The sequence below is a fragment of the Ascidia mentula genome, chromosome 2 (assembly GCF_947561715.1).
Source record: "Ascidia mentula chromosome 2, kaAscMent1.1, whole genome shotgun sequence".
In the NCBI taxonomy this organism is placed as follows: Eukaryota; Metazoa; Chordata; class Ascidiacea; order Phlebobranchia; family Ascidiidae; genus Ascidia; species Ascidia mentula.
The window spans coordinates 1,654,470-1,676,386 of record NC_138567.1 but is presented as its reverse complement, the minus strand read 5'-3'; the positions used below and the strand labels follow the sequence as shown (position 1 = coordinate 1,676,386).

Below are 21,917 nucleotides of genomic sequence, written 5' to 3'. Positions count from 1 at the left end.
GAGTGTTGGAAATAAAGCCACCATATCAATTCACAAATGTTGTGCATTCACCAACAACCACAATAGTCAGAGGGGTCTAATTGATAAGTACACGTGAACTACACAAGCAGAAATGACATCACTGCAATGTGACGTGCATTGGTGACGTCACGGAACCGGTCAAACGGCAAGACAACAACTGGAAACTTCATCTTTGTGAAAATTCTGCTTTCGCAACAGAATTGTATCTTATTTTTCCCCAACAAGCTTGCATTTAATTTCGAGTTTTATTTACAAATACATTTTCACGCAATAAATACAAATGTAGCAGACAGGTCGGCTACCAAACACATAAGGAAATGCACGTCTGCTGTAATAAACCGGTTCCACAATTGAGCAATAACAATAAACTAAAACAAAGCTATTTTTTTATTCCTCAACACTATTTAATTCATACTGTTGTATCAAATACCTCCAATAACCTTTGAAACAACTAAACAACATCTGCCACTCGATAGGACAAACTCTACATCAGGCTTAACTTATGACAATACGCTTACTGCAACGAGCATATGTAGGAAGTCACGCAACAAACGAAAAAAGGTTGTTCTATTGCCGACTAAATGTAGCATACATACCGTGAAGTGAAAAAATTAAATGATACAATAGCGCCACGTAGCGCCTTAATATAATGTCATGTATTGTTGATGTTTTTGTGAAACGGCATTTTTTTGCAAATTTTGAAGGAAAACTATTCATGTATTAAAGCGTTCTTTGCGTCTCTTCTCACACTGAAACCATAAGAATATTTTCAACACATAGGACAATCGAATGCTAAATGTCTGTAGCTTCCTGGCAAAGGTAGATCGTGGCTTCAGTAACTGATCTATTTTTATACAAAACACAAATGTATTCGTTTAATTTGCAGAAACCGATGATGAATATGCAGGCAAAGTTGTTTTTTCCGATATTTTTAAATAATCTAGCTGGCATTTATCCACAGCATTTTGTTTCAAACAAATATATTCCTACACAAAGTGGAAGTCTTTGCTTGGCCGTTTGGTCAGCAAAGTCGTCTGATAGTCACATCAGCTGCACTGATGAGACCTTATAGTTCGAAACTCTGGCCAGCTGTTTACAGCTTAAAGAAAAGAAAAATATGTATTAAAACAATGCACAATCAACGGCCAGATCTGCTACATTTAAGTATAGGCTAAGTATAGGCTTATTAATGTAACTAATGTTTAACATATGTTTTAGGTATTTTTCAGGTTGGTCTCTGGCCTATTTGGCTCAAACAAGTCATGTGTGTACCTCCTCGTGGTGTGACTGGAAGCAGTTTCGGCTGACCGAAAATGACCACCCAAATTTATGATATCGGAAAAAATATTGTAATAAAATTTTTTATCAACTACAACTACAAAAAAAATTAAAATATGAACATATATCAAGGTTAGTTTTCATAGTAATTTTTGAATTTTGCATAGCGTCCTCGACCGAATTACTTAAAGTTGATGTTTGATTTCCATTGATAGGAAGATGTTTTTTTTTAGAGCAAAACAGAAATAAAAGCAAAGGACCTACAGCGCCGTACAACCAATACAAAAAAATATTATAATCAATAAGAATTCCAACACAAGAATGAGAATTTATTCTTGTTACGTCACTGGCCGTCTCCAATGCCTTTGTACAGACAACAAGACAGCACCAATCCGAACATCTAGAAAAATAAGATGCCTTTAGATGAAATGTTCACTTTCCAAATAATTTCGAATTAAGTTTTTACTTCAGGTATGAAATGTTTACTTTCAAACGTTTGCATCACAAACTTTTTTTTCTCACCTCGACAATGAAGACACACACGATAATGATTCCGAGCAACCAGAAGTAAATTCCAACTTTTCTTTTGCAGCCCTAATAAAGACGTGAGAAAAATTCATTGTAAAATTACTTTTTTTGTATTTAAATCAAAAAATATACTGTAAGCTAGTTGCATTGCATTTTGAATGTAATATTATTATTATTATTATTTGGGGTTGGGAAAAGGTAGATTTCAAAAAAAGAAACAATTAAAATATGAACTAGTTTTAAATATTTGCTTTTGAATTGCAATTTAAGAGAATCTGGCCCTCTGTAAGGTATTGACTGTTTCTCTGCGTCATCAAATTTATGTGAATGTTGCGTAAAGTGTGAAATCAACAAAAATTTCAAATTAATTTAACATCTGTAGTATAGACTTTTGTCCCTAATAATGGTTAGGATAATTTGACGATAACTAATACAAAAGAGTGTATTTCTATAAACGTAAATGCATGTTTTTAAACCGAAGTTCCACATTTTGTTGTGGTAAGTGCTAAAATGTGGAAAAGGGAAATCAAAATCCAAACACAATTAACACAAATTAATTCTGCCATGCATTTTTAAACGAAATTTTTCGGACGGGGATTGGATGGCGATTTTCCCGCAAACTCGTGCCGATATTTACGAGGAATCACAATAAAATGACCAACAACACAAAATAATATAACAAAGCAACTGCGACCATGTTACCACCAACATTATCAAATTCTCCACTTCGGCAATCGGGTTCATTTCGTTTACGTCATCATGTTGTCATCAACTGTGATTGGAGAAATTGTTGCGACAAAACGCGACAAGCATTCGTCGTGCGCGTTAATAACAAGAAGACGAGATTTGTTCAACTCGCTTTACTCGCGTTCCATGGAAGAAATCCGGAATAATTACCACAAATTTGTGGAGGGAGCATCAGCGTTCATTTGCGTGCGACTGCTGTTTAACAGTGAGATGAAACAACAAATGGTAAAACCAATGTACAATATACGAATGCATCGAATTTAATGTAGATACAAGGAGACAATCTTTAATTCTGTCTCTATCCAAATTTTTTTGGGTTCCAAGTGTTTTATTTCTGGAGAATTTAATATTACAGGTTTCCAAAGAGCACAACATTCCGAAAATATCTGATTGCAAACAAATGTATAAAAAGTTTTATGCAAACAAACTAACATTCATGACAACGATGAAACACCACTCATACCAACTCTACTCATTGTTCACATGTTGCATCACCATTAATGACAACAAGTTATACCTATAAAAAAGACAACCATTTAAAAACACACAGAATCTCTTAGAACACTGAACACAGGTTATCAAGTCTAAACGAACACACAAGTCGATAAAAACGTCTCAGAATCAAGGCGTGAACAAATGTTTGTTACAATCCGCACTGAAGCAAATTTACATCAGAACTTGGAAAACTTGTAGCACAAATATATTGGTACAAGTTGGAAAGACACAAATACTCAGCGTTGAGCCAAGACGATATTTCCCACTCAAATCCACTCTACTCATTGTTAATACGTTGCATCACTTCCTCACGTACACGCATATCTTCCATAGCAACGGTTTCCTCCACTTCCATCATCACGTTTCGGTTTCTTCTTGTCGGGAAGAAAGCGCTTTCTGATGACGTCATCCATAATGCAGTAGATAACGAACAGGACGAATCCCTGCATCCCGTTCACCAAGCTGTGAATGTACATGAAAACCTCGTTCGAGATTTCGTTTCCAATTCCTGAAAAAGATTACGTTTTTTTAGTACACACATAAACTTTGGGGAATAGATTCACGCGAAGAAATAATGAGAATATCAAAACTCACCAGTGAACAATGCCAAGCTCCAGGTTCCACCAAGCATCAGGAAGAGGAAAATGAACGTCTTCGCAGCTCTCTTTGCATCTTCCTGATCAGGGTTATCTCCTCTATTCCGCATCCTTCGGGAGGTTAATGCTATATAAGATGTTTTCCCGATGATGAGGAGGTTGATGAGAAGGACGATAGCAAGAGGAGTGATGACGGAAGTGTAGAAAACCGGAGTGTTGGGAGCCAACCAGCATCTGTCGTACTTGGGAATTGGTGAAGTGTTGTTTTGATATTGGTGGCACGCCTCGTAATAAGGCTGTGGTTTCATGTAGACGCCGAAGTGGAATCCCACAGGTGCGGATATTCCCACAATGATGACGGGAAGAAGCCATCCGAAGGTCATAAAGTACTTGAGTCGATCCTTTGAATCCTGGGCTTGGAAGTCGATTGGATTGGAGGTAGCCATGAAGAGTCGTATTCCCTCGATCAGAAACCACATTCCTATGGTGAGAAAAGTCTGTGCAAATTTTATGAACTTTATTACTATAACATTTTCACCTGAACACATCAAGAAGAAATGGTTAAGCACTGTAAACGCCATGCATGATTGATCATGCGAGACAATAATATCGTGCAATAAGTTGACGCAGTGAAAAAGCAGAAGTGATGACGTCAAACTTATCTGGATGTAAATTCTGTCCCCTCCCTCATTGAAACAGAGCAGGATGATTGCCGTGAGCAGGAGGAAGAAGACGGATGTTGATTCTGTGACGTATGTTGTAATCTGGAATAAGAAATACAGTAAAAGTCATGAATTCTTCAAGCATTTCCAGAAATTGACAATGACCAAGTTTTTTCAGAAATTTACCATGACCACGCAGAAGTAATACCATGCTTTGGCATAGCAAGGCAGGATCGCCCCACTGCGCAGGCCCTTTATATTTGGCGATCACAGCTCTAATATTTTGATCATAAGGTTCACAGGCTTCGCAGCCAAGGCATTGCAGCCAAGGCATTGCAGCCAAGCTGGATAAGCTACTTTTCCCGACAAGTCGCAGCGAGATCTGAAAAATCAAGCTCCCGGTTGAACTCACGACCCTGCAATGCCTTGGCTGCGAAGCCTGTGAACCTTATTGACCATGACCAACTTTGAATATAACGGGACTGGCTGATTTTATAAAGCACAAGGGGCAATTATGAATGAAACATTATATGTGTACTTGCCTTAACATCGTGTGGAACGACGATGGATTTTACCGCCAGGAGGACCGAAAAAACAGTGAGGTGGTTGCAACTGCACGTCACGTGATCAGGGCTTACTTCGGTGGTACAGCCCTCATCCGAATATACAGACGTTGCTCCGTCGAAGAATGTGCATCTGGATGAAAGTTGGGAGATTTTCTGGTTGCTTCGGTTTTTCTTCATGTTTTCAATTTCGTCGCACGCTGATTGTGGTGACGTGGTAGGAAGGACGAATCTTACGTTGCCTTGCAGTTGATTGTTGGGTTTTACTTTTCCAGGCTGTGTACGTGAGAGAATTTCATCTACGTTCAAACCAACAATAACAATGTAGCTCGTATTTTTGATGGCTATGTAACGTGTTGTGGCGAGGGAGCCAACTTGGTCAGTCGGACCTTCAACCTCCACATCCTCTGGAATCTTAAACTGAAGAACTGAAAATGCGACTTGGTTTGCTCCGTTTGTTTCCAACGTTAAGTCGATGCGAGTTGAACCAAGCAAGATATTGGCAGTGAGTTGAGTCTGGGAACCATTCAATGTCGTATGATTGAAGTAAAGTTGGGCATTACCATTGTGGAAAGTGATTATGTTTGAAGTTTGAGAAAATCGGGTGATATTTTCCACAAGTTGGTCGATGTTTATTAAATCATCATATTTAGCCGGTTGTATAGAAGCCAGATTTCTTTCCAAACCTGAGCAAAAGTGATATCGAGTTTCTTAGTTTGGGGCTTCAACAACTGTTTAGTTTTTATTCTTAACTCCTGCATAACAATGCATGTTTTGAAATTGCGTTTTTTTTAAAAAAACGATTTGTTACCACTTGTATTTGCCACAGTTTATTTTAAGGCACTAAATAAACTTAAAAAATTTTTGTCATTGGATTCTGCGTCAGCAATGTACTCACTAGGAATAATTTTATTCCAGCTTGAAGTGGGTTTGGTCGATAGTTGGGTGGTTGTTGGGATGGTGGTTGTGAACACTTGTGCAATTAGGAGTTGAGTGGTTGGGAATGCTTGTAGAGTTGTCAGTGGGATTTTGGTTGTTTGCGAAGTTAGTGAACCATCTATAATGTTTCAAAAGAAGAACGGTAACAAAATTTGTGTCAATTAATTTTGATCTGTTGTTAAAATTTGATGTTAATTTCAACCACTTACTGCAGTAAAGTGAAAGATTGAGGCAAGTGGTTGGTTCACTTGGTAAAAGAGCTGAGGCAAATGATTCACCTGGGAAACCTGTAATAATGAACACAATTAAACTTCATGTAAGAAACCAACAAATAAAGGCATGAGTTTTCATATGAAGTTTTTTTAATCAAAATCCCTAAATCCCCATATAAATTATATGATGTGTGGTTAGTTACAAAACAACAAGTGGTTGCAAATATCATTTAAACAGAAAAATGTGACATGCGAACTTTGGATTGTAGGCCACTGTGTTTTTAAAACTGCATTTCAACAAGTTTTAAATTAACAAACCCTTAAATTTCTACAGGTGAGTTAAGCATTTTTACTTTCATTGTAATCTGGCATATATTACACAGTCAATGTTAATGAAGCAATGAATCTTACACTTTTCATATCCTTGTATGGAAATTGTATATCCCGAACCTGGAACACTGGGGATAGATCCTGTAATTATAAAGCATTCGCATTGTTGTATACATTAAGTATATTTTAATACAAAGTATAACTGGTTTTACAATGAAAGAAAGGTGTGTGTAAAAATTGCTCATATATACAAAATAGGTTGCTGCATGTTCACAAACACTTAAAATGACCACCATATGCACAAGTGTATTTATATATTAGAAACTTTGTGCGGGAAATCTCCATGTATGAGCATTTTTGTTAAATTAATGCAATTTTGTTCAAACAAAACAGCAATTCTTGTTGAAAGGCAAGAAAGCACCTGAAAATTTATACGCCCGACTTTTCGCTCAGCGTAAACGCCGGCGAAATCATTTTGATTTAGCTTACGCCCGCAAGCTTTAAAAATAGGTTGTAGTTTGGAGGTATGTGTGCTGTAAGTGGAAGTTTGATCAGGCTCAGAATACTTTTTGGGGGAAATTAATCTCAGCATTGTTTTTTAAAACAAATTTTATCAAACGTAAAAAACAAGATTTTTTACCTTTAAACTAAAACATAATTGTGTTAAATTTTGGTCGTTTTATGAAGTTTTAGTGACATTTGTAGTTACTATCACAGCTTAACAGGCAAGATCTGTGTGTATGAAAGATATATTACAAGAGATATAGTGTTATATATAGGTGGAAAACTAATGGTAACTTAAACATTTGACTATGACAAGGTTGTGTCATCCAGCTTTTACATAGTTTAGGTAGTTTCATTTAACCAATGATAACGTAGAAAATATAAATTGTCATCTGGCCTATTCACCTTAAAACAGAGTGGCCGGCATTTGGTTTTATTTGAATTAGTTTTGACAAACCTGCTTCCTCTCATAAAGTGAAGTTTATATCATTTTGATATGTGACTGACAATGAATAGATGTGAATGTTGCACAATTATTATTTGTAAAAGGACCTACATGTGAAATTTTCTTTCCAGGTTTGAAACAAACTTTCCGATTTGTTTAGTGTTTAACCTGTGAAATTACTTTCGAACAAGTTACAAATTACTTCCCATGGCACGTCAATGCAACTTTCGGGCAAAACCAGAGGTTGGGAACCTATGGCTCGCGAGCCAGATGTCGCTCTTTTGATGACGGCATGTGGCTCGCAGATAAATCTAAGGTTCTCCATGACGTAAAAATCAACCAAAACAATCCATTCGAAACAACCGTGCTAAGATATGGCAGGCGTTATGAAAAACATAAGATAAAATCCTTTGTTTATACGCCAGATGTCGCCCGATAAACCTCTCACAAAAATACATAGCTGTGATTCAGCATAACCAAGTACTGCAAATAACTATATTTAGTGCAAGAAATGTAGAACCATTAGTGATATATTTTTGAAACAGATTTGGTGAGAAACTCTGTGAAAAGATAAATTTTCAATATTCCGAATTATGTCTTGTAAACTGTGCAGTTTAAACTTTGCAGCTTTGCCTTAACTTTAAAGCGCCGAAGCTTTGCACATTTAATATGATTTGCATGGTAAGTCTGTTGGGTGTTTTAAGGAACAGCAAAGATATGAAATGTTTTAACTTTAATTGTGCTTACCTCCGGTCAAGAACTGCATCAATACGTTGACGGGAGGTAGAGGTGAATGAAGGGCGTCATTGATGGAAGTCATACAACATCCACTACCAGTGCACGTATGTTCTACATTAACAGTTGAACTTTATCGGGAAAATTCTGGTTAAAGTTGAAATAAATAATTTACCTGTTATATTTAGGTTTTGTATGTTGGCGCCACCCCCTGCAATGAAACGACAACGTTTGTAGTTTATATAAAATCAACTCATCCACGTTAAAACCCAAGCAACACTGCCATGTTATTGTATGGGACACACGCAACTATTATGGACCAAAACGGAATAATTTAAAATGTACGTAACGCAGTCTGGATACTATTTTCTCATTGAGGTCAATAGAATACTTTGTTTTGAGTATATTTTTAGTTTTCGGTATTAGAAAGGATACATGGACAAGTCCTTTTGACTAGATCCGGCTGTCGCGTTCCGCTTGCCACTTATTTGGCTTTTTATCGAAACAAAAAAACGATACTCCTGTTCTTTGTGGCCCAATCGTCCCCGAATTAATAATCTCGGTTAGTTCGACTCATCCGACGATTTTCACACAAATTTTTCCACACCGCCTTCAATCATAAACTGCCTTAACCAGCAACCAAGTTATTCAAGCTTAATGTCCAAACTAAACGTCAACAACGTAACACGAGTTTACTTACATTTCCCACCAGATCCATTGTAAACTTTGTGTGATTCGTTTCGAGGAGCGAAAACTGAAAATGTTAAAAGAAACTTTTCATTTCAATCTGGAAATGTTTTATCAAACAAACTATAGCTTTCCTAGCTTCATATTGGTTGTGTTATCATCAAAAGGTGAGCAGCATGTACAACGTTGTCAGATTATTTTGTTTCTTAGCGTCAAATATTACGGAGTCACCTCACACATTTTTTAATTTAACGATAAAAACGTCGCACACTTTTGGCGCATACACGAAATATTGAAACCATATACATATATTGTTCGTAAACACATTTCTTTGCTTTATGCCAATAGTTCCTAAAAATGGCTAAAAATAGTAAATATTTACCACAGGGAAATGTCGTTCCACCGGTGTAGTCACACAGGAGGACGACGCAATCTCTCGGTCCACGACCTGAAACACAACAGCATTCTATTTTAACCCAATAAATATAAATAATGCCACCTTTTTTTCAAAATACTTTCAAAATCAGATAAAAAATGCGAAGATGGATTTAGTTTCAGTTTCAAGAAAACTTCGGCACCGACTTAATTTTTAAACGAACTTACCGCAGTAATCCGACGGATCGAGGGTTAAAACTCCACCAAATAATGAATAGATTAAAACCAAAGCAGTGACGTAACGAACCAGAACTACGTCACGAATTTTTTGACGCAGAACACAACGATTTACCATCTTCATCCTCAAGTGGGGGAACATAATTGCAAGCTGTACAAAACCAATGTGGAATTACAATATTAGGAGTGTTGGCTTAACTAAACAAATTTTTCTCCATTTAATACATTGCATTTCCATGGTTTCAATCACCTTAAATCATTTCATGAATTATTAGATTTATTTGACCAGAAGCTACCAATGGTGCGCCGTTTTTGTGTTTCTGGGGCGTCGCAGGCTAACTTGGAGGCTTTGGAGTTATTTTCTTTCTATAATAAACTGCGTAACCTTCTTACTGTTGCAGTGATAAATGACGAATTATCGTATTACGTAGATTATGAATGAGTCACCAGTTCAAGAAAGCATAAAACCACTGTTCTTGACAATAAGCAACTGCAGACGGGGACAAACACCAACACTGCCGCTCCTTGCATATCACACCTCTTGTGCCAAACCAACCTCAGGCTTCAAACTGAATCCTTTGTCGCAATTCACTGTGTATTCATTCAGTAATTGTACTAAATCGTGTGGCTTCAGTCTTGTTGCGTTGAAAATTTAACTGGAATGTTGATGACGCGAAAGGAACATCGCGCGTGTTTTCGTCATTTCTCCACTCAGCCCTCCTTCTGTTACCTCGCATTGGTTTATTTTCGAATCGCGTTTTCGACGGAACCACTCTCGACGACATTTTATCTCATCGTAGAGTGTTGGAAATAAAGCCACCATAACAATTCACAAATGTTGTGCATCCAGAAACAAAAGTGACAAACTAACCACAATAGTCAGACGGGTCTAATTGATATGGTCCCGTGAACAACACAAGCAGAAATGATATCACTGCAGTGATGACGTTTTGGTGACGTCACGGCACCGGTAAGACAACAACTGGAAACTTCATGTTCGTATGAATTCTGCTTTCACAACAAAATTGCGTCTTAATTTTTTCCCCAACAAGCTTGCTTTTAATTTCGAGTTTTATTTACAAATACATTTTCACGCAATAAATACAAATGTAACAGGTCGGCTACCAAACACAGAAGGAAATGCACGTCTGGTGTAATAAACCGGTTCCACAATTGAGCAAAAACAATAAACTAAAACAAAGCTGTTTTGAAATCCTCAACACTATTTAATTAATACTGTTGTATCAAATACTTTCAATAACATATAAAACAACATCTGTCACTCAACAGGACAAACTCGTCAGCAGGCTCCACATATGACAATACGCTTAGTGCAACACGCATATATAGAAAGTCACGCGACAAACGAAGAAAGGTTGTTCTATTGTCGAATAAATGCAATATACATACCGTGAGTTCAAAAAAATAAAATTAAATGACTCAATGGCGCCACGTAGCGCCTTAATATAATGTCATGTATAGTTAATTTTTTTCTGAAACGTCTTCAAACTTTGAAGCAAGTGTATTTGTTTCTTATTTTGAGATTTTAGTTTCTATGTCATTCAGTTTAATTGCAACCGATCTGTGTGCTTGGTGTTAGAGCAAGCTGAGAAGAAATATGTAAACGTTGCTGAGATGAAATGTAAAAATATGTTTGCATGTAACTGTTAAATGCTGATAATCAGACTACAACAAAAGTTTTGTCGTGAGCGATCAACAACAGCACAAAAGCTAATGATAAATTTCAATGAAAAGTAAAATGCTTTGGGAAACATTTCCTCTCCACTTCTACTTGCAAGGCATCGATGAGTGTTTAGCTACTCTGCGTTTCATCGAATCCTGATGTAGTTCCCATTCAATGGCTATGAACGTGGACGTCTTTCTTTTTATCAAACATGACTTAGAAACAACACTTTTTATGATTGCACAGAATACATGGTGCGTTCTTTGCGTCTCTTCTCACACTGAAAGCACAAGAATATTTTCAACACATAGGACAATCTAATGCTAAATGTCTGTAGCTTCCTGGCAAATGTAGATCTTGGCTTCAGTAACTGATCTATTTTTATACAAAACACAAATGTATTCGTTTAATTTGCAGAAACCGATGATGAATATGCAGGCGAAGTTGTTTTTTCGATATTTGTAAATAATCTAGCTGGCATTTATCCATAGCATTTTGTTTCAAACAAATATAATCCTACACAAAGTGGAAGTCTTTGCATGGCCGTTTGGTCAGCAAAGTCGTCTTATAGTCACACCAGCTGCACTGATGAGACCTTATAGTTCGAAACTCTGGCCAGCTGTATACAGCTTAAAACAACTATATTCCTCTCTTCATAAATTGGTGTCGCTTGTATTAAAACAATTCACTATCGATGGCAAGATCTGCTACATTTAAGTATAGGCTAAGTATAGGCTTATTAATGTAACTAATGTTTAACATATGTTTTAGGTATTTTTCAGGTTGGTCTCTGGCCTATTTGGATCAAATACCAAAATATCTGTGTACCTCCTCGTGGTGTGACTGGAAGCAGTTTCGGCTGACCGAAAATGACCACCCGACTTTATTATATCGGAAAAAAATATTGTAATAAAATTTTTTATCAACTACAACTGCAAAACAAATTATAATATGAACATATATCAAGGTTAGTTTTCATACTAATTTTTGAATTTTGCATAGCGTCCTCAACCGATTTAGTTGAAGTTTGATGTTTGATTCCCATTGATAGGAAGATGTTTTTTTTAGAGTAAAACAGAAATGAAATCAAAGGACCTACAGCGCCGTACAATGAATACAAAAAAATATTATAATCAATACGAATTCGAAACACAAGAATGAGAATTTATTCTTGTTACGTCACTGGCCGTCTCCAATGCCTTTGTACAGACAACAAGACAGCACCAATCCGAACATCTGGACAAATAAGATGCCTTAAGATGAAATTTTCACTTTCCAAACAATTTCGAATTAAGTTTTTACTTCAGGTATGAAATGTTTACTTCTAAACGTTTGCATCACAAACTTTTCTTTCTCACCTCGACGATGAAGACACACACGATTATGATTCCGAACATTTCCACCTTTATCACTTCAGATGGTCTCAGTTTTCGCTGCTCTTCAGTTTGTGAACGAAACAGATGACGCGCTATTTCGTCATCACAATTCCACTGGATTTATTTGAGTTGCGGCGAAAACAACCGTCTTTACCCAAAGTTAATTTTCGTCGTACGATCAAATGAATGCATTTACACGACAAGATTATGAGCTTCCCTATGATTCGTAAACAGATTTAGAAAAGATATATCTTGCGAAAATAAAAGAAGTCAACTTACGAGCTTTCGATAGTGTTAAACGGACGCATCAATGTACGTGACGCCCTATTTCGGAACATTAGCCAACAATACCAAAAGAATGCTATTCAACCCTTGGCCAATATGCTGACAGAATATTGTTTAGGCAGAAGACAACAAACACACATATTGTCAAGAGCTGCCACAAACCATGTAGGTAGTTGGTTGGTATTGGCTGTTATTATTTTCAAGCAACATGTATAATTTACCCATTTAATAAATTTTCTTGCGGAAAACACAATAAAATGACCAACAACCCAGCATAATATAACAAACCAACTGCGACCATGATACCCAGTCGGAAACTATCCCTGCAATACCACCGTGCCATGTCTGCCTTCACTTGTATTAACCCCGAAATACCAACACAGTGCGGGTATGGGGTGTTTCACTAGATTTATCAACGGAATTTCGTGGATATTTCGTGCGTTAATGTGTTTTCATACCCGTGTTATCACTGTGGTGGCCTAACTAAGAAAACGTCTAGGGTATATAATGTATTGTCAGCTATATTACCACCATATTTCGTGCATGAGATGAGATACATTTAAAGACTTTGTTAAGATGCGCCAAAATAGATGTTATATTTCACTAAGTTCAAGTAAGGTTCGTCGGAAACAAAATTACCGACATATTGCGTTAACATTTCTGTGTTTGTCTAATTGTCCAAGAAAGCTGTTAATTCTAAATACTGATGCTTGCTAAAGATTGGTACAATACCTACAAAAATTAATAGTCTCGACATATTAGGCTAACTAACAAGTGTAATGGTGTTTCGTCACCATAGCAATGACGTGTAGACCGCCTGTTACCGGCAAACAACCCCCAAACAAAGCGAAAATCGTCAGCTTCGGTTGAATTGCAATATGTAATCCTAAGGGGGCCTGTGTTACTTTAAAGATGGTGTTTAATTATTCAACAATGCAAACAATTGTAAAACGGTATTTAAATTACAGGATGTTACGGACTGTCAGTGTGATTTGATTTCTATCACTGATTTTTGTGTTTAACGATGCGTGAAAATTGCCTCGTGGTTTTCGATTGCGATGATGCGATGTCGTCAGCATAGTTTGAAATCTTTTGTAATCGTTGCCGTTGGTCAATAATGTAAGTTTAATGTTTGAAATAGGGGTAAAAGTGATAGCATATACATTGTATTACTTTTGTGTTGGAATAAACAGGTAAGTGGGTTGAATGTTGAAGTAATATTTGTATTCTTCAAACTGAGGAAATATTTTAGTTCAAATAGGAACTTTATTAATGTGCTGTTAGCTAAATATTTATTTAATTTTTGTATTTGGTTTTGTCACATCACCATAACATGAATAAATATTACATTTCAGTTTGTATGGCTGGCTACAGAATAACAAATTAAGGCCCATCGTAATTTATGCCAAGACGTAAAAGTCGACGCACATACTATAAAAAGTATGATGCTTTGTCAGCTAAACAAAAGTGGGTAAGAAGAAAAGCTGAAAAACTGGCTTTGAGCAATGGTTTAGAACCAGAAAGACTAAATGAGGAAGCTGACCATTTGGTTATTCATGATGAATGTGGATTTAATGAAACTTCTAGTGTAACTGATGATGAATGTGAATTTAATGAAACTTCTAGTGTAACTGATGATGAATGTGGATTTAATGAAACTTCTAGTGTAACTGATGATGAATGTGGATTTAATGAAACTTCTAGTGTAACTGATGATGAATGTGAATTTAATGAAACTTCTAGTGTAACTGATGATGAATGTGAATTTAATGAAACTTCTAGTGTAACTGATGATGAATGTGGATTTAATGAAACTTCTAGTGTAACTGATGATGAATGTGAATTTAATGAAACTTCTAGTGTAACTGATGATGAATGTGGATTTAATGAAACTTCTAGTGTAACTGATGATGAATGTGAATTTAATGAAACTTCTAGTGTAACTGATGATGAATGTGGATTTAATGAAACTTCTAGTGTAACTGATGATGAATGTGGATTTAATGAAACTTCTAGTGTAACTGATGATGAATGTGAATTTAATGAAACTTCTAGTGTAACTGATGATGAATGTGGATTTAATGAAACTTCTAGTGGAGGTTATCCCTCCTTTAGACCGGGGACACGTGCGTAAAATTGGGATGTGCACTGGATAATTCAGATATTAACCGTGGATAATGCAGTATTAAACCAGATGTTTACAATAGTTTATATCAGTACTTGCCACGGCAAATCATAGGTTTTCACCAGATGTATTATGCCATGGCCATGTGCGGCCGGACATTACCTTTCGTGATATAATCCAGGCATATATACCAAGGCAATGTCCGTTTGGCCAGGTATGGGCATGGTGATATAACAAACATAGTACGGGTATAAATTTCCGACTGGGTACCTCCAACATTATCAAATTTTCCACATCGGCAATCGGGTTCATTTCGTTTACGTCATCATGTTGTCATAAAATGTGATAGGAGAAATTGTTGCGACAAAACGCGACAAGCGTTCGTCATGCGCGTTAATAACAAGAAGAGGAGAATTGTAAACTCGCTTTACTCGCGTTCCATGGAAGAAATCCGGAATAATTACCACAAATTTGTGGAGGGAGCATTAGCGTTCATTTACGTGCGACTGCTGTTTATCAGTGAGATGAAACAACAAATGGTAAAACCAATGTAAAATATACGAATGCATCGAATTAAATGTAGATACAAGGAGACAATCTTTAACTCTGTCTCTATCCAAATTTTTTTGGGTTCCAAATCTGTCATTTCTGGAGAACTTAATATTGCAGGTTTCCAAGGTGCACAAAATTCCGAAAATATCTGATTGCGAACAAATGTATAAAAGTTTTCTGCAAACAAACTAACATTCATGACAACGATGAAACACCACTCATATCAACTCTACTCATTGTTCATATGTTGCATCACCATTAATGACAACAAGTTATATCTTCAAAAAAGACAATCATTCAAAAACATACACAGAATCTCTAAGAACACTGAAGAACACACAGGTTATGAAGTTTAAACGAACACACAAGTCAATGACAAAAACGTTTCAGAATTTAAGCTTGAACAAACGTTTGTTACAATCCGCACTGTAGCAAATTTACAACAGAAATTGGAAAACTTGTAGCACAAATATATTGGTACAAGGTGGAAAGACACAAATACTCAGTGATGGACAAAGACGATATTTCCCACTCAAATCCATTCTACTCATTGTTAATACGTTGCGTCACCTCCTCACGCACACGCATATCTTCCATAGCAACGTTTCCTCCACTTCTATCATCACGTTTCGGTTTCTTATTGTCGGGAAGGAAGCGCTTTCTGATGGCGTCATCCATTATGCAGTAGATAACAAACAGGACGAATCCCTGCATCCCGTTTACCAAGCTGTGAATGTACATGAAAACCTCGTTCGAGATTTCGTTTCCAATTCCTGAAAAAGATTACGTTTTTTTATAACTCACATAATTTTGGGGAATAGATTCACACGAAGAAATGCTGAGAATATCGAAACTCACCAGTGAACAATGCCAAGCTCCAGGTTCCACCGAGCATCAAGAAGAGGAAAATGAACGTCTTTGCAGCTCTCTTTGCATCCTCCTGATCAGGTTCATCTCCTCTGTTCCGCATTCTTCGGGAGGTTAATGCTACATAAGATGTTTTCCCGATAATGAAGAGGTTGATGAGAAGGACGAGAGCAAGAGGAGTGATGACGGAAGTGTAGAAAACCGGAGTGTTGGGAGCCAACCAGGATCTGTCGTACTTGGGAATTGGTGAAGTGTTGTTTTGGTATTGGTGGCACGCCTCGTAATAAGGCTGTGGTTTCATGTAGACGCCGAAGTGGAATCCTGTTGGTGCGGATATTCCCACAATCAAGGCGGGAAGAAGCCACCCGAAGGTCATAGAGCAATTGAGTCGTTTTTTTGAATCCTGGGCTTGGAAGTTGATTGGATTGGAGGTAGCCATGAAGAGTCGTATTCCCTCGATCAGAAACCACATTCCTATGGTAAGAAAAGGCTCTGTAAACTGTTTGATTGGTTGTTATTTAAACATCTTTACCTGAACACATCAAGAAAAAATGGTTTAGCACTGTAAACGCCATGCATGGCTTATCGTGCGTGACGATAATATCGTGCAATAAATTGACGCCGTGAAGAAGCAGAAGTGATGACGTCAAACTTATCTGGATGTAAATTCTGTCCCCTCCCTCATTGAAACAGAGCAGGATGATTGCGGTGAGCAGGAGGAAGAAGACGGATGTTGATTCTGTGACGTATGTTGTAATCTGGAACAATTAATGCATTAAGAAGTCATAAATGTTGCAAGTATTTCCAAAAAACGACCTTAAACCAATTTATCATCTGTCAATATAATGGAACTGAATAATCGAATAATCGTCCACTTACCTTAACACCGTGTGGAACGACGATGGATTTTACCGCCAGGAGGACGGAGAAAACAGTGAGGTGGTTGCAACTGCACGTCACGTGATCAGGGCTTGCTTCGGTGGTACAGCCCTCATCCGAATATAAAGACACTGCTCCGTCGAAGAATGTGCATCTGGGAGAAAGTTGGGAGATTTTCTGGTTGCTTCCGTTTTTCTTCATGTTTTCAATTTCTTTGCACGCTGATTGTGGTAACGTGGTAGGAAGGACGAATCTCACGTTGCCTTGCAGATGATTGTTGAGTTTTGCTTTTCCAAGAGGTGGGAAAATTTCGTCCACGTTCAAACCGACAATAACAATGTAGCTCGTATTTTTGATGGCTATGTAACGTGTTGTGGCGAGGGAACCAACTTGGTCATTCGGACCTTCAACCTCCAAATCCTCTGGAATCTTAAACTGGAGAACTGAAAATGCGACTTGGTTTGCTCCGTTTGTTTCCAACGTTAAGTCGATGCGAGTTGAACCAAGCAAGATATTGGCAGTGAGTTGGGTCTGGGGACCGTTCAATGTCGTATGATTGAAGTAAAGTTGGGCATTACCATTGTGGAATGTGATTATGTTTGAAGTTTGAGAGAATCGGGTGATATTTTCCACAAGTTGGTCGATGTTTGTTAAATCATCCGGGTTAGTCGGTTGCATAGAAATCAGATTACTTTCCAAACCTGAGCAAATGTTATGTTGAGTTTCTTAGTTTGCAGTTTCAACTGCTGTTTGGTGTTTTTTGTAGGTGCCACGGTTTACCAAGCCATAAATATATTTAAACATTTTTTTGAGGATGTTCAAGTTTTAGAAAATATGTACTCACTACGAATAATTTCATTCCAGTTGGTGTTTGTTGTGGTCGATAGTTGGTTTGTTATTGGGATGGTGGTTGGTTGGGTAATTGTCGTTGATTGTAGAGTTGTCTGTGGGATGTTGGTTGTTTGCGAATTTAGTGAAAAATCTGCAATATTTTTTAATGGGAGACCCATAACAAAAATTGCTTTAATAAAATTTGACCGTATATTTTTTGTATTTTGAGAGTTCACTTACTGCAGTAAAGTGATAGATTGAGGCAAGTGGTTGGTTCTTGTGATAAGTAAGCTGATAAGAATGGGGGGGAAATCCCTGGAAAACCTGTAATAATGAACACAATTAAACTTGATGTAAAAACCAACACATAAAAGCATATTTTTTTAAATAGTAGGAATTGCGCATAAAGTAAAGATATTTTGATTAAGATTCCCAAATCCCGATATAAATTTTATTATGAGTGGTTAGTTACAAAACAAAAAGTTGTTTTAAATATTGTTTAAACCGGATAATGTGACATGCCAAGCTTTGATTGTACGCCCTACTGTGTTTTCAAAACTGCATTACAACAAGTTTAAGCATTTTTACTTTCACTATAATCGAGCATATATTCCACAGTCAATGTTAAAAAAGCAATGCATCTTACACTTTTCATATCCTTGTATGGAAATTGTATATCCCGAACCTGGAACACTGGGGATGGATCCTGCAATTATAAAGGGTTAGCATTGTTTCTCATTAGGTATATTTTATTGCAACTATAACAGACTTTACAATAAAAAAGGTGTGTGTAAAAATTGCTCATATATACAAAAAAGGTTGTAATGTGCTCATATAGACTTAAATGACAACCATATGCACAAGTATATTTTTATGGTAGAAAGTTGCTTGGGCGGGAAATCACCATGTAATGCGCATTTTTTTGTTCGGTTAGTGCAATTTTGTTCAAACAAAACAGAAATTTTTGTCGAAAGGGAAGAAAGCATTTGAATATTTAGGTCATCAAAGGGTTTGTATGTTACTTACAATTTTATGTTACCGTTTCTTTTCTAAAATCATACCACAAACTTTCCCGACGTAAACAAAGGCTTATTTTTAGGTCCGGGTCCACAAACACTCTTTGTTTGTTTCATTGCAGCGATCGTACGCTCGCGAGAAAGCTGGGAAGCGTGAGCGTTTGGTCACGAAATTTCGCGGGCTTGCAAGCGCTCGGCGTAATACGCCAGCATTGTCGCTGAGCGTATACGCCGGCAAAATCATTTTCATTTAGCTCACGCTCGCAAGCTTTGAAAATAGATTGAACGTCCAAGGTTTAGGCGTTGTAAATTGAAGTTTGATGTGGGTATCAGAAATTTTATTGGGGGAATTCATAACATCATCGTTTTTTTGAATTAAATTTTGGTCGTTGTATGAAGTTTTTGTGACATTTCTAGTTACAATCAGCTTTACAGGCAAGTTCTGTGTCTATGAAAGATATATTACCAGAGATATAGTGGTATATATAGGAGGAAACTGATGGTAAGTTAAACATTTGACCATGACAAGATTATATCTTACAGCTTTTACATAGTTTAGGTAGTTTCTTTTAATCAGAATAATGCTGTTGACATAAAAAATATAAATTGTCATCTGGCCTAATCACCTTAAAACAGAGTGTTCGGCAATTGGTTTTATTTGAATTAGTTTTGACAAACCTGCTGCCTCTCATAAGGTGAAGTTCATATCATTTTGATATGTACATGCACCCACTAACATCGAATAACTTTCCAATCCAAGTCAATTCAACTTTCGGGCTAAACCAGAAGTTGGAAACCTATGGCTCGCGAGCCAGATTTCGCTCTTTTGATGACAGGATCTGACTCGCAGATAAATCTAAGGTTCTCCATAACGTAACAATCAACCAAAACCATCCATTCGAAACAATCATGCTAAAATATGCCAGGCGTTATGAAACACATAAGATAAAATCCTTTGTTTATGCGCCAGATGTCGCCCGAAAAACCTCCCACAAAAATTCATAGCTGTGATTCAGCATAACCAAGTACTGCAAATAACTATATTTAGTGCAAGAAATGTAGAACCATTAGTGACATATTTTTGAAATAGATTTCGTGAGAAACCCTGTGAGAGGATAAATTTTCCATATTGCGGATTATGTCTGGTAAACTTTCCATTTTAAACTTTGTTTTAACTTAAACGCGACGAACATAATTATCAAATTTGTTTACATTAATTCGTGCTTTGCACACTTCATATGATTTGCATTATAAGTCTGTGGGTGTTTTAAGGAACAGAGATATGAAATATTTTAACTCAAATTGTTCTTACCTCCTGTCAAGAACTGCATCAATACGTTGACGGGAGGCTGTGGAGCTGTGGGGGCTTGGCCATTGATGGAAGTCATACAACATCCACTACCAGTGCACGTATGTTCTGCATTGAAGTTGAATTTTATCGGGAAAATTCTGATCAAAGTTTCAATAAATAATTTACCTGTTATATTTAGGCTTAGTATGTTGGGGGCATTCCCTGCAATGAAACGACAACGTTTATAGTTTATATAAAATTAACTCATCCACATTCAAACCGAAACAGCACTTCCATGTTATTGTATGGGACACACGCAAATATTATGAAGCAAAACGGAATAATTTGAAATGTACGTAACGCAGTCTAGATGCTATGTTCTCATTTAGGTCAATAGTGCCAGAAGAGCAATACCGATTAATTAACGTAACAAGAGTTTACTTACACGACCCACCAGATCCATTGTAAACTTCGTGTGATTCCTTTCGAGGAGCGAAAACTGAAAAAGTCAAAAGGAACTTTTCATTTCAATCTGGAAATATTTTATCAAACAAACTATAGCTTTCCTAGCTTCATGTTGGTTGTGTTATATTCAAAAGGTGAGCAGCATGTACAACGTTGTGGGATTATTTTGTTTATCAGCATCAAATATTACGGAGTCACCTCACACATTTTTTTAATTTAACGATAAAACGTCACACACTTGTGGCGCATACCCGAAATATTGAAACCATATATATATTGTTCGTAAACACATTTCTTCGCTTTATGCCAATAGTTCCTAAAAATGGCTAAAAATAGTAAATATTTACCACAGGGAAATGTCGTTCCACCGGTGTAGTTGCACAGGAGGACCACGCAATCTCTCGGTCCACGACCTGAAACACAACAGCATTCTATTTTAACCCAATAAATATAAATAATGCCACCTTTATTTCAAAATACTTGACAAAAAATGCGAAGATGGATTTAGTTTCAGTTTCCAGGAAACTTCGGCACCAACTTAAACCGACTTAATTTTTAAACGAACTTACCGCAGTAATCCGACGGATCGAGGGTTAAAACTCCACCAAATAATGAACAGATTAAAACCAAAGCAGTGACGTAACGAACCAGAAATACGTCACGAATTTTGCGACGCAGAACACAACGATTTACCATCTTCATTCTCAAGTGGGGGAACATAATTGCAAGCTGTACAAAACCAATGTGGAATTACAATATTAGGAGTGTTGGCTTAACTAAACAAATCTTTCTCCATTTAATACATTGCATATCCATGGTACAAATCACCTTCAATCATTTCATAAATTATTAGATTTGTTTGACCAGAAGCTACCAATGGTGCGCTGTTTTTGTGTTTCTGGGGCGTCGCAGGCTAACTTGGAGGCTTTGGAGTTATTTTCTTTCTATAATAAGCTGCGTAACCTTCTTGATGTTGCAGTGATAAATAACGAATTATCGTATTACTTAGTTCATGAATGAGTCACCAGTTCAAGAAAGCATGAAACCGCTGTTCTTGAGAAAAAGTAACTGCAGTAGGGAACAAACACCAGCACTGCCGCCCCTTGCATATCACACTTCTTCTGCCAAACCAACCTCAGGCTTCAAACTGAATCCTTTGTCGCTATTCACTGCGTATTCATTCAGTAATAGT

At 37.0% G+C, this 21,917-nt stretch overlaps 1 protein-coding gene across 1 annotated transcript; it reads right to left on the bottom strand.

Annotated features, from left to right (window-relative positions):
- Positions 1 to 3,042: 3,042 nt before the first annotated feature.
- LOC145889097 (adhesion G protein-coupled receptor G3-like) lies at positions 3,043 to 9,472 on the bottom strand. Its single transcript, XM_082979981.1, has 13 exons — positions 9,346 to 9,472; positions 9,125 to 9,190; positions 8,756 to 8,809; positions 8,231 to 8,266; positions 8,068 to 8,169; positions 6,453 to 6,512; positions 6,039 to 6,116; positions 5,789 to 5,947; positions 4,870 to 5,576; positions 4,204 to 4,429; positions 3,664 to 4,146; positions 3,382 to 3,577; positions 3,043 to 3,091 (listed from the first exon to the last, which is right to left on the bottom strand). The coding sequence occupies exons 1-13, from the start codon at positions 9,470 to 9,472 to the stop codon at positions 3,043 to 3,045; spliced, it is 2,343 nt and encodes a 780-aa protein (XP_082836107.1).
- Positions 9,473 to 21,917: the final 12,445 nt, after the last annotated feature.